Source organism: Eubalaena glacialis, chromosome 2 (assembly GCF_028564815.1).
Source record: "Eubalaena glacialis isolate mEubGla1 chromosome 2, mEubGla1.1.hap2.+ XY, whole genome shotgun sequence".
NCBI lineage: Eukaryota > Metazoa > Chordata > Mammalia > Artiodactyla > Balaenidae > Eubalaena > Eubalaena glacialis.
Window position 1 is genome coordinate 65,228,513 of NC_083717.1, and position 13,916 is coordinate 65,242,428.

Here is a 13,916-nt window from a genome sequence, read left to right on the forward strand (position 1 = left end):
GCACACTTCAATATCAGACAATCCAGTTTTTAGAAATTGTCCTTGAGTTAGTCCCTGCACCTCTAGATACACCGAGCTCCTGAAAGAACCCTTAATTTAAAGGATCACTCTGGGAAAGCAGGCCTTCCCCTGACTATTTCAGCCATCCTAAAAGGCCTCTCTTGGAAAATTACAAACAGTTATACATTATTTGGTTTTTATTTACATTTTAAATGTGAACACATTTTAGACATAACTAGTACAATGATGTGTTCATTATATTTATTTGCATCATTTCCTTGATTACTGTATTCTAAACTCAGAAGCTTTATACTTGCATTTGAAGCAAGACCTATGTGCTGCTTGGCAAACTTCGTGAATCATTTAAGAGTCTCATCTCTGTTCAATAAATAGGAACTCATCCCAAATTTTCAAACAACTAACAGGGGTAATTGGCACCTATATCATCACAACGTGAAAGACAGAAACAGACTTACAGATATCGAAAGCAAACTTAAGGTTAGCAAAGGGGAAACATGGTGGGATGGGGTGGGGGTGGATAAACCAGGAGCTTGGGGTGAACATACACACGCTACGATATATAAGTAACCAACAAGGACCTACTGTATAGCACTGGGAACTCTATTCAATATTCTGTGATAACCTATATGAGAAAAGAATCTAAAAAGGAATGAATATATGCATATGTATAATCGAATCACTTTGCTGAACACCTGAAACTAACACAACATTGTAAATCAACTCTACTCCAATAAGATTAAAATATATATAAAAAAACTGTAAAGACAGAAAAGAGGCAGTGTATGTGCTGCCATTTCCCTTCCCATACCTCTGCGAGACATCACTAATCAATCCCAGTGACACTCCTTGCTCCTGAGCCCAGCACATCAGAGCCACACTCAACCAGAGCTGCTTGTTAGGACTCATGTATTGATTCTAAAGAGAAAAGCCAAGATGATAAACAAGTTGCTAGCTCCAATCCATAAGGAATCAACTGAAGGAAATAAACATTCAGCAGGCTGGTGAAACAAGATTTAGGGTGACAAGACGGCTGCTTTCAAGTATCTGAACGGGGGACCTGGAGGTTTCATTCAATGTGGCTCCAAAGGGTAGCCAGGCAACAAATAATCATCCCAGGGTGAATTATAGTGGCATTATAAGAATGCCATTATTGCAAAGTGTAGGCAATGTGAGGAGGAAGGTGAAGCAGACTGCCTGGGAATGCTGAAGCATGCTCTCTCCCTTCTTCCCACCCAACCACAGATACACAACAGATTTTTCCTTTAATCCTTTGTAAACAAGTCCCACTGACTCATGGAATGTTCTCACTCATGGAATTTCTAAGAAGCAGATACAGACAGGTATGGTTGCTATTTAATAGCTTTTGGGGAGGGACTATGCAGATGAGGGAGAATCTCTTTGATAAATATGCAAAAGGATGGGCTGGATTTACAGTTTAAACAGAAATTGCATTTTCATTGATTACTTTCTAGACCTAAGGCCTCTAACTCTAAAAACCTCTTGATGTTGGCCCCATACTAATGTCTCGATGTTCATGCAAGGTGCAACCCAATGTCCTGACCACTCCTTTGGGACCCAGCTCTACCAATTTACAGTCAGAGGCCTCTGCTCAGAGGGTGACAGAGCTGTGCTACAAGGGACTAAGACAGAGTCCCAGGATTTCCTGGAAAAGTCTTAGTCGATGTAAAAACACATTTGTTTGTTTTTAAAGGTACAGAATTGGTCACAGCTTGGTTACACAGAGAGAGAAATTCTTTTGTAGCCCCTGAGGCAAATGACTGCTCTGAAATCAACAGGCTGTGGTTATATAACTTCTTGTTTAATCTGATCCTTCTATTTTATCCTGTGACCTGGAGCAAACCCCAACCTGAAGTCTCAGTTCCTGCGTCTGTAGAATAGGAACACTGTAGTGACATCGGACCTTGCCCATCCTGACACCATGAAGATGACGCAGTCTTTGAAGAAAGCTGAGCTTCTTAGAAGACAGAAATGACAGGATTGGGTCTCATTATTTAATATTTTGCAATGGGTTTAAGCTCTACCCTTGGTTTTCAATCCTCAAAATTACTCACATTTAGACTAATCCGCTTACTAGATGTTGAAATATACCCTGAGGCTTTTCTTTACTATTACCTAGAATGACGCTGGTTCAAGTGCCAGGAAAGAAATTGCTTTTACACGTATCATTTATACCTTCCAGAATACTTTAGAGCAGGGGCGATATTCTCCCTCAAACAATCTTTCCCTTTCTAAATCCTAAATCTCCCAGGGAAAAGAGACTCACAGAGATGTGACACCGTGTGCTCTACCCTACATCTTTCATACTCTTCAGATACAGAGAGAAACACAGTGTGGATGCAAGAACTAGACGTGTTCTAGGTGTACTTCACATAGAGAATCCCACCGGGGAGCGGGAGGGTGACCAGGGTTACGGAAATCGGGAGAAGGAACAGAACCATTACTAAGCCCCCTTCCCTTCCCCGTGAGGTCATCATCCTCAACACAGGATGCAGTGGGATGGTAAAGGTTACCACAGAACACCAGCCTCTCTCCTGTGCCCTCGTGTAAGTGCACACTGGTCAACCTGAATTATGCCTGATAATGTGTGGAAGCAAAGGGGACCCACACAGTCACATGCCATACATGCATACGGAGACCTATCTGTAGAAATCTGCAGAAACATAAACACAAGGAGAACAAACGAGTGATACTCAAACGTAATATCCTAATTCCAATAATCCCTCAAAGGTGTCAAGAAGCCCCGTGAGCCTACTGCTGAAAGGACAGTTGACAAACCAGATGGGCATCCTGACTTATGAGTTTCTGTCATGGACATTGGTCGTTCGGGGCCCTTCAAGACCCATTCTTCCTTCTTTTGGTTCAGCACCAGGATTTCCTTTTTGGAAATTAATTCTCCCCTTCTGTGTGTAGTCTTGCTGGGACTGTCAGTCAGGACTCCCCCCACCCTTTTACCCCCCGGCCGAGGAGTGGGCATGTGGCCTGTAGCAAGCCAATCGGGCTCTTATTTCCAGGGCTTTGACTCTTGGATGGAGAAACCTGTTGGAATTTATCCACTGCAGCAGCAGCAGCAGACAAGTAAGACCGTCAGTTCTGTCCACCTGTATCCCCAGAGCTTCCTCAGTTTCTGTCCTTCACCCAGCCTGGTCCTGCACACTTCCTGTTGATTCTCGGAGCTACTGTATATCCTTCCAATAAAATCCTTTTGTGTTTGACTTGGCCAAAATTGGTGTCTGTTGCTTACAAGGAAAAAAAAAAAGAATGCTAACTTATACAGATGTGCAGCTTGCTTCCTCAGATTCCAGACCTATTTGAGGATTTCCAGGCCCATTTGAGGATTTCCAGGCCCAACAAAGACCTATGATCGATCCTAAATGATTCCAAAAATGATACTCTACATCTGAGCCCATTCTCCCTAAAATCCTCTTGTTTCTCCATGGTCAGTAATAAAGAGTATTTAAAATAGAATGAGAGAGAAAGAGGCAAAACTAGCAAGCCTTAGAATATTCTATAATGGTGAAATTTATACTGGCTCTAAATTTCACTTTTAGGAACACAGAGATGAAGACAGAGAAGAGGAAAGAGAATCTAATGGACTTTTAAAAGTATCATTTATATACAAGAAAATGCCTAGATCACAAGAATTCAGTTGATGGGTTTTGACAACTATATTCACCTGTGTAACAAACATGCCAATCACGATTTGGATCATTACCATTGCTCCACAAAGTTCTATCATGCCGCTTTCCAGCTAATCCTTCCCCACACCGAAACAGGCAAACACTGTTCGGACTTCCATCACCATAGCCTAATTTCTCCTACTTTAGAACATAATATAAAAGGAATCAGACAGTATGTACTCTTATATCTGGCTTATTTTGCTCAACATAATGTTTCTGAGGTTCATCCAGATTGCTATATGCATTAGTAAAGCGTTCTTTTTTATTGCTGAGTAATACTCCATTGTATGAAGGTACCACAGTTTGTTTATTCAGTCTCCTGTTTATGGATAGTTGGGTTGTTTCCAGTTTGGAGCTTTTATGAAAAAAAAGCTGCTCTGAACATTCTTAAACAAATATTTTTTATGGACCTATGATTGCTTTCATTTCTCTTGAATAAATGCATTTTTATTTAATGGTGAAGAAGCTTTCTATAACAGAATGCAGAGAAACAATAACATACTTTTTCCAAGAGGAAAAAAAGTGCTTATTTTCCACCTTTTTTTCTAGGATAGAGTAGGTTCATAGGCACCATTCTATTAACCCTTTATTCTTCTTTATAAGTTTCATTCTCTCAATCTACAGAATCCTCATTTCTCTACCATTCCCAACAAACCTTTCTCTTTCCCCTTAAACTAGCAAACACTCTCCATATGCCTTCTTCACGGCAATTTTTAAAAGAAAGAGCTAGTTCTATTCACCGGCTACCCTCTTTAATTTCTTTCCAGTGGTTTTCCCAACCGCCTATCCTAGTCTTGTTTTCTCAGTTCTCATTCTCTCCTTGACCTCTTGCTGTGTTAAGCTGTTATGACCGCTTCTCCCCCACTGCCCCTTCTTTCATTTTTTAAAGAAAATTTAAACATTAATTACTCAGATAGTTTTTACAAGGAAAACAGGTACCCAGAGACTGGTCTTAAATGCTCACAACTGTACACATCTTTCTCCTGGCTTCCATACACATTTAGAGTAGAGATCCTATAGCAAGATTGTGAGTTTTGAACCTGGCTCTATCACTTACTAGCTGGATAACCTTGGGCAAGTTAGTTAACTATTATATACTTTGTTTCTTCTGTAAAATGAGGCTGATAATAGTACCCACCTCACAGGGTTGTTGTGAGGAGTAAATGAGTAGCATTTAGAGCTATGCCTGGTACATAGTAAGTGCTCAATAAATACAAGCAATTTCTATTATCTCATTTGTTCCTCACTGTGGTGTATGTAATAAGAGAACTTTATAAACCATAATAGACTATATTACTGTAAGAGATGATATAAGGCATTATAATGCTTTGGTGCCACCTCTTCTCAGGCTCCTTTCATGGTTGACTCTCTCTCCCCTGCTTCTTTAAAGTGGGCATAATCCAAAGCTCCTTCCTGGATCCCTTGTCCTCATGATTCTACACTCTCTTGAAGCTCTTATCCATCATGGTGGCTTTAATTATCACACCAAAGCCAATGACTTCAAATATAGGTCTACAACCCTAAGGTATCTCCCTTAAACATCCCCAACTTCCTGATGGGCATCTCGCTACCATTCATTCAAACTCAACATATATAAAACCCAAATCACCGTTTTGTTTTCACAAAGAGGTTGCCCTTAGGATTTTGCTTTGTCCTCAATAATACACTCATATGTAAGCAACCACGGCCTAGCCTTGCCAGGTATTCCTAGGCATGGATAAGAGAGCTTGAGAACAGATCTTGTGGGGGGAGGTATTACTGGAAAACTCCTCTCGTTACCCTTAGGCCTCCCCTGTCCACTCTGAAAGGTCCCTGATGACTATGAATTGTCTGTGCAGGAGGGGTGGGCTGGAGAATGGAGAATTACAGGTACCTAGGAATGAATGAAGGTGCTTCATTAAAACATGAACATCCTAATCCCAGGTTCACCAGCACTTGGTCCTAAGCCTTCCTTCCTCATGTCATACAGTTTGGATAATACTGTCCATGTTTATGGCAGCCCTTGCCCCACGCGCCAGTGGAGTATCTGTGCCAGGGCAGACTGCTGGGGGAGTCAGCAGCACACCTGGGCACCTGGGCACCAACATTCCACCTCTGCCCCTCAGAGCTTTAGTCAAGGAGAAGAAATGGTCTCAGTGGCTCAGGGGGCTGTGGCTATTAGAGACTATGTGGCACCTTTAATATTTCCTGGAGCAAAATCTACTCTCCTTGCAAGCAGCCTAATAATAGTCTCCTGGACTTAGAAGGAAGGCACTGTTGGAGCTTCCTGCCTGTGCAGTCATTAGGGCTGGTCACGGATATTCAATTTCTCCTCCCTTGAGCACACAGTGGGATGGGTACCTCCCTGCTGCCCTTGAAGTTAAGTGTGACATGCCACTTGCTGTGGCCAATGAGATGTGAGCAGAAACAACAGGGATCACTTCCAGTAGAAGCTTTAAGAACCCATGTGTGATTCACTTGCTCCCTTTCCCTGCCTCAGTGGAAGCAGAAGTTGAGGTGCAGCTTCTATCAGCCTGGGTCCCCGAATGAGCAGAATACTTACTACATTACACAGGTAGCATGAGCATAAGACAAACTTTTGTTCATGTCATTAGGGATTTGGAGGCTCTTTGTTCATTAGGATTTGGGGGCTCTTTGTTCCTGCAGCATAAGCTACTAAGCCCTGACAGATACAGTGGCCCTGGTCACATGACCACTTAGCAACCTCCAATTTCTGACTCAGCCTCATTTTTGGCTTCTAGATTTGCACTCTATTTAGTTCAGCTATTGGGGACACACGGTGCACTTATGGTACTCCAATACAAAGCTGTCCCTGGTTTATGGATTAAGACTGATGCTTGCTGCTGAATAGCCCACAGCGACCCAGCAAAACTCCAGATTCTAGGGCCGCCCAGCCCCAACACTCTAGTCATGAAAACAGGTACAATTTTCCCCAATGCACCTAAAAAAAGTTTATTAAAGAAGACTTTCCCATTATAGCTAGGTTGACCATATAATTTATTGTCCAAAGTGGTTTTGAATGAAGGGGGACTAGGGTGACAGGCATGAACTATCACTATCCTGGGTAAACAGGGACGCAGAGGCGCTGGAATTCTACTTCTATCGTCTTTACGGTATTAGGTCTATGAGAAAAATTCCTAGAGGCATTATCTTAGGACACATCACCATATCCAGGAAATGCATTTAAAAGCCTAAGAAGAAGCATGTGGAGAAATTAATGTGTTTATCAGAGAGTGTACTCTGCTTTTACTATTCTGTGTGGCATTGGACTGAATGAGTGCAGCTGTTTCCCTAAGTAGGCACGTGCAAATAGCAGTAGACTTCCAAACAAAACCAAGAGCCCAATGCAAAATCCAGCCGTAAAGTATGAACACCCTGCAGAAACATTAACAGCGTCTTCCTCCCACTGGTCAGCCTGGGAGTCATTTAAGAGGAGAGAGGACAAAATCAAGAAAATAATCTTAGCAGCAAGAAGAATTGTTTAAAGAAAGCCAAAGTAAATGCAGCTTCGGTGACTATGGGATCCTCTTCTAGGCATGTGAGACATATTAACGTCAATAAATATTTTTAAAGAATGCTGAATTTTCTAGGCAAAGTAACAAACACAGTGTAGAAGATAGCTGATTTCTTTAGTCTGCTGCTAGTCTGCATTTTTCTTTTCTTTGTAAAATACCAGGATACTAATTGCCTTCTTCAAACTTTCAGGGCTTATGGCCAAAAAGTAGATAATAATTTCTGTAGAAGATTCTGTTTTTCCGTCTGTCCCAATCCCCTCTTCCCCACCTCCGCTTGCTGGGATGTGTGTTTCCCACCAGAGGGCAGGTCACATGACCTGAGTTAGCCCAACGACCCCCTCAGGCCCTGAACTCAGGTCCAGGGATGGGGATATGATCCAAACAAGATCACAGTGTGGTTTTTCTGAGATTGAAACCATCACTAGGCATGCTAGTTTCCTAGGCTGCCGTAACAAATTACCACAAACTGGGTCGTTTAAAACAACATAAATTTATTCCCTCACAGTTCTGGAGGCTGGAAATTCAAAATAAAGGTGTTGGCAGGGCCATGCGCCCTCTGCAATCTCTGGGGAAGAATCTTTCTGTGCCTTCTCCTGGTTTCAGGTGCTTTCCCGAAATCTTTGGTGTTCCTTGACTTGTAGCTGCATCTCTCTAATCTCCACATTGGTCGTCACGTGGCCATCTTCCCTCTGTCTCTGTGCCCGAGTGTTCCCTGTATGTGTGTCTCTGTGCCTCTTCTCTTTTCATAAGGGCACCAGTCATATTGGATAAGGGCCCACCCTAATCCAGTATGACCTCTTCTTAACTTGCACCTTAATTACCATGCAAAGACCCTATTTCCAAATAAGCAAATTCATAGGTACCAGGGATAGGACTTAAACATATCTTTTTTGGGGGACACAATTCAACCCATAGCACTAGATAAGACAGAGTCTTTCTCACTATGATTGCAAGTTCAAAGCCATGTAAGCCTGCCCATCCACCTGAGAAGTAAGTAAACAGACTCAAGAGATGGAGAAAGATAGAGAAAAGCAGGGTCCTAATATTATTGAATTCATGGAATGCAGCCATATCTGAATCCCAGCCCACCTCCTGGACTTCCCAGTGACATGACCAACAAAATATCGTTCTTGTTTATATATAGGTAGGTTGGATTTCGGTCACTAACAACCAAGAGTTCTAATTAATATACGCACCAGTGAATTATGCTATATAATGTGAATCCAAATAGCTCCCCATATCTGGATGGGGAAGAGCGGGTGGGTTATATATGAAAAAGATTAGCCATGAGTTGATAACTGTTGAAACTAAGTGACGGGTAAATAGGAGGTTATTATTATATGATTATACTATTCTATTTTTACATATGTTTGAAATTTTCCAAAATAAAAAGTTAAATCAAATGTTAAAAAAGCCTCCTCCCCTCCCCCCGCCAGGACTCACAATTAAAGTCCAGCACAAATCAGGGCAAACAAAAGAACAGAAAAGGTAGAATCATACATAAACCAGACAATAGCAGGCATCCACAGGGAATATTGATAATAGGGGAAAATATTAGCACAAGTTTTCTTTGCGGGATGCAAAGGGCTTTTGATATTAGACCTGAGTCTACCAGGCTTGACAGGATCAGGTGGCTGGCAGATGACCACCCTGAACTAAGCAGAGAGGGTTGGGCAATGGGGCTCCAGCTCCAGGGGAAACAATGCAGAGCACAGTGCACGGCTGGAGGAATTCGCCTTTCTTCCCAGTGAATCACGGCAAAGCAGCTATTATTATCCACAGCCAGCAATAAAGCAAGGGTGCAGCTCAGACAAAATGCTCTAAATGCTCACTGACAAGTACTGTTGTTCTGACACAAGAATATATTTCACAGGTTATGAAACACCCATGATTCTGTGCCTTAATTTAAGCCAGAGTCACCAGCTCTTCTGAAATCCTGCCTCCCTCTCGGATTAGAGGTTCTCAACCCCAGCTGCTCATTAGAATTACTTGGGATCTTTAAAAAATCCTCATGCCCAGGCGGCACCCCAAACCAAGTAAATCACAATCTCTGGGAGTGGTGCCCAGGCATCAGTTTTTCTAGAAGGCTCTTCAGCGATTCTAGTGGGCAGTGGTCATGAGACCACTTTGAGAATCCAATCAAGGCTACAGACTCTTCTCTGAGAAAAATGCACAGACAAGAATAATTCTGCATCCCATTTCAGAGCAGACATCAATCCTGCCTTCTCCTCCTCAAGGGCTTACACCTAGGCACAACCTTCCACATTTGGACATTGATTCTGTAATGGAATCCGCACAACTCATTATCAAGCCCTCCCCAGGACAATTTCTCCAGAGCTCGGACATAACAGCAGTGCTCCACACACTGGGTTGTGGCCCAGCCCAGCTGCCCCAGTCACTGCCTTGGGCTGACGCTGAGCAGAGCCCTTCAGCTGGACACTGAGGGCAGCTGCACTCTCTCCTCTGGTCAGCATGGCTGTCGGTATTGAACCCCACAAGTTTTGCTTGACCCATCACCACTCTGGAGCCTACTTTCTCTGTGATGGGAAGATATATCTCAGAATTTAACACTTCTCAGCCCAAAAGCCATGTTATCATCTGGGTTTCAACAAAGGAAAGTGACTCCAAGATCTAGAACAGTACTGACAAGCTCTAGCAATATCAGATCTTCCATCATTTTGAAAAGGCAGGAACCTTGGTCCCAAGGGCAATGGCTACCTTCCACACTTCATCTTTGGAAAAAGCACTCAAGGCTCCCCCAACACAAAAGCCAAACAACTGCCAACCCTACAACTCTACATGCTCCCTTAAGCCACCACACCAGCACTGGCAGCAGGAGCCAAGGAAAAGGGAAACTCCATCCCTGCTCACTCCTCACAACCTTAGCTTGAAACTCTCGCTCTAACCCATTCCTCAAACCCTGCTCCGTCTCACTCATCCTGCCATCCTCAGACACTGCTTGCTTCAGTCAATGCCTCATCCATCTGACTGATGGTCCAGGTGTCACCTGAGCTACACTACCCTTGGTAAAGACCCCTACCGGCTCCCTCTTGCCCTGGGGGTCACACTTTCTCCCTCATTGTCACTCTAGCCAACAGGGTTGGAGAACAGACAGAAAATAATTGCTGTGGACAGGGCTAGGGCTATTCTTACCTTCTGCAAACGGTTCCCATTCATAAAACCGGCCCATGAACGGCTTGTTGTTGTAGGATGCACATTGTACCTCCCAGATACTTCTACTGCTTTCTGGACACACCTAATAAAGCAGATATTAAACATGCAATTAGTGTCCATATCTCTTCATGGCCCCAGCCAAATCCCAGGAGACCTCTCCAATGCTAAATGTCAGTCCCCCTCCACCGAAACCTGGGGTTCTACAAATGTGCTGATCACCTATATCGAAAATTTTAAATGCAGATCCCAAGGCTTCATTCCAAGTTTACTAAATCAGAAACTTTGGAAGGACACTAAAGTTTTAACACGCTCCCCGTGTTAAGTTTTTCCATACCATAATTTGAGAACCACTGACCCAAACCTGCTCCTGACAAAGTGGTCTGCTTGCCTCCCTCAAAGAGGCCATCCATTTCCATCTGTTTGACTTTTTTCGTGCCATTCCTGTGCGTGGGATAATATTCACAGCAAACAGGTACAGTGCTCTTACCAGGTGCAAGCACTATTTTAAGCATATTTCACATATTAACTAACTTAATCTTCACGATGACCAATGTGATTGATACGGTACTTTTAGATTTTTTTCACAGGTGAGCAAACTGAGGCACGAAGCAGCCACACAGCCAGTGAGGACAGAGGCTGGATTGAACCCCAAGAAGTCTGGTGCCCACCAGGCTCTCTCTCAGTGTCCTCCCATCTTGTCTAAATTCTGGTCTAAATTCTCTCCACCATCTAAAGCAAAAGCTCCTAGCCTTCGGCATGCAAAAGAACCACCCAGAGAGCTCCTGGGAGATGCAAACTCCTGGATCCCTCCTCCAAGGATTATTATTCAGTAAATCTGGCATGAGGCCCCGTAATCTGTATTTTGTCAAACTATCCAGATGATTCTGATACACTACAGTACTCAGAGAAAACATCCAGCTCCCTCTGGTTTCTTTCCCTTTTTCTTTTTTTTTTTTAAACAAATATCTCTATTTTTTTTTAATTTATTTATTTTTGGCTGTGTTAGGTCTTCGTTGCTGCGCGTGGGCTTTCTCTAGTTGCGGCGAGCGGGGGCTACTCTTCCTTGCGGTGCGTGGGCTTCTCATTGCAGTGGCTTCTCTTGTTGCACAGCACGGGCTCTAGGCGCGCGGGCTTCAGTAGTTGTGGTGCACGGGCTTCAGTAGTTGTGGCTCGCGGGCTCTAGAGCGCAGGCTCAGTAGTTGTGGTGCACGGGCTTAGTTGCTCCGCAGCATGTGGGATCTTCCCAGTCCAGGGCTCGAACCCGTGTCCCCTGCATTGGCAGGCAGATTCTTACCCACTGCACCACCAGGGAAGTCCCATTTATAAATGATAAATATGAGCAAAATGTGACATAAATGTGAAATAAGATCAGAATCTCTCATTTAAAGCTAGGATCTAGCTTTTTAAAACTAGCAACACTCTGTTTAAGTGTAAGGTGTGTGTGTGGTGAGGGGGTGTTTTGATAATCAGACGGGAAAGGCATCTGGCCCCTTAAATATTAAAAGCTCTGTATAGAAGTCTCTGGAATAAACTGCTAATATGATAGCTCAAGTCCTGAAGGATTTAGAAAGAAATCTAAACACGTATCAGAAACATCAGGTCTTGTGGAAGATGAGGGAACAGAGGGAGAAATGAAACCAGGTGGAAGGAAAAACATCCCCTGCTTGATAAAGGGCACTTGGGGAGGCTGCTGGGACAAACACTCAGGGTGGTCATAACCCTGCTGCGGCCTGAGCCAAACCATGTGGAGCAAGAAACCATGTGAAGTAGAACGTGACGGGAACTGGTGGGGGAAAAAAGGGCTGGAAGGATGGGCAGGGCTGGCTGAGCTCTGACAATGGGTGAGAAGCTGACAGGCTGGGGAAGGCTGTCTCCAAGGGCTCTGGAAGCCAAGCTGCTGGTGGTCCTGAAGCCGGAACCGTGTAGGCTTCCCAGCAATACCAGCTGCCTCCATGAAGGATTTGGAGTTGAGATGCTTGTTACAACCCTTTGGCCAGAACCAAAGTTCGACTAGGATGGGATCAGCTGGGCAGCTTGGGAGTAAGTAACATCCTTGCGATGAGAAAGAATCGCTAAGGGGTTTGTTAAAAATACAGATTCTCGGGCTTCGCCCCAGTGAAGGGTGGGCAAGAGGGCCAGGAATATACACTCGAAGTGTTCCCTCTGGTGCAGCCAGCCTGGCACCAGACTATGCAGCCGCAATTAAGAGCCACTCCCAAGCTTCAATCACATGCCAAATTACTTAACATGAAATCACAGTGCGAGAGCAGAAGAAAAGCAAATCCAACCCCTTTAATTTAAAGATGAGGAAACAGAGGTGTGGCGAAGCGGGGTACCTTACCAGAGGTCCCACGGTGACATAGAGACAGAGCCTAGAATGCTGACCACCCACCCTGGCCATCACTAGAAACTCGAGATCCGCTGCTGGTTGGGTGGCAGGTTTTCGTAATGGAAAGAGACCAGAACAAGTGGGCCAAATGTCCCGTTCCTCAAATAACTACGTGAAGCCAAGCTGCTCTGAATGAGGCTCCAGCCAGAAGCCACCCTAATTAACCTAGTGGCAATTACCAGAATTAGAAGCTGTAGACCACAAAAACTTAGCCAGTCTGTTTAACCTCTTTCTACCCATCAGTAACATAGTGCCAATGGGCTGGACCACGAAACAGCACACCTTCAGAATCACTTTGAATTGCTCGATATTTGATGATATAAATGCATATTTCATGCCATGGAAAGCAGTCCACAATCCATTAAGTGAAAAAAGTGATTATGTGTGTGGGGTGTGTGTGTGTAGAGAGAGAGACTAAAAGTGTTATCTCTGGAAGGTGGGTTATAGAAGTTTTCTTTTTACAATTAACTTTTGGTTTATTTGTACTGTCTAATTTCTCTACAATAAATACATGACATTTATGTAATAAAAATATATCCGTATTGAGCCCTTCCAAACACATAGCCACGCAAAGCTGGAAGGGCTCAACACTGATAACATTTTTATCAAGTGTTTTTAATGCTAATGCCTGGTGCTCTTATTATATCCATAAGCATCTGCCTAATCAAGCAGCTACCTGTGATGCGTCATTCAGGATACCCTGTCCCTGGTCACCAACAAGTTCTTTATATTTGAGTGTGGCCCAGTTACCTCCTGGGGCCAGAGGGCTTAACGTGGCATCAGACCCACAGTGAAGCATCAGGTGCTGAAGCAGCAAATCCACCTACAGTTGCCAGGAGGCAGCTGAGCCCAGAGGTTGACTATGGTATCCAGCGAGCACCTAGCATGGGAAGGTGCAGCAGGAGGTAACAAGGTGCTCTGGAAGATGGGGGTCTCCCTGTGCGTGACCCTGAGCAGGGACCCACAAGACGCCAGGTGAGCTGCCAGTTAAAGGCAGGACACTACTTCCTGGGGAGGAGAGAGACCTGGCCAGAGAAATGCAAGCCTCACAGAGTCCAGATATGGAAGTGGGCTACTGAGACAGAATTATGGTACAGGTGAGGAACACAGATGCCTGGG

General features: G+C 44.0%; 1 protein-coding gene across 2 annotated transcripts in view; it reads right to left on the reverse strand.

The window, feature by feature from the left end:
• THSD4 (thrombospondin type 1 domain containing 4) overlaps window positions 1-13,916 on the reverse strand; it is a 589,040-nt gene that overhangs the window by 435,991 nt on the left and 139,133 nt on the right. For both annotated transcript variants that reach the window (XM_061180119.1, XM_061180120.1), the window contains one exon: window positions 10,388-10,490. In XM_061180119.1, coding sequence (XP_061036102.1) covers window positions 10,388-10,490 — 103 coding nt within the window. The remainder of the gene's footprint in view (window positions 1-10,387; window positions 10,491-13,916) is intronic.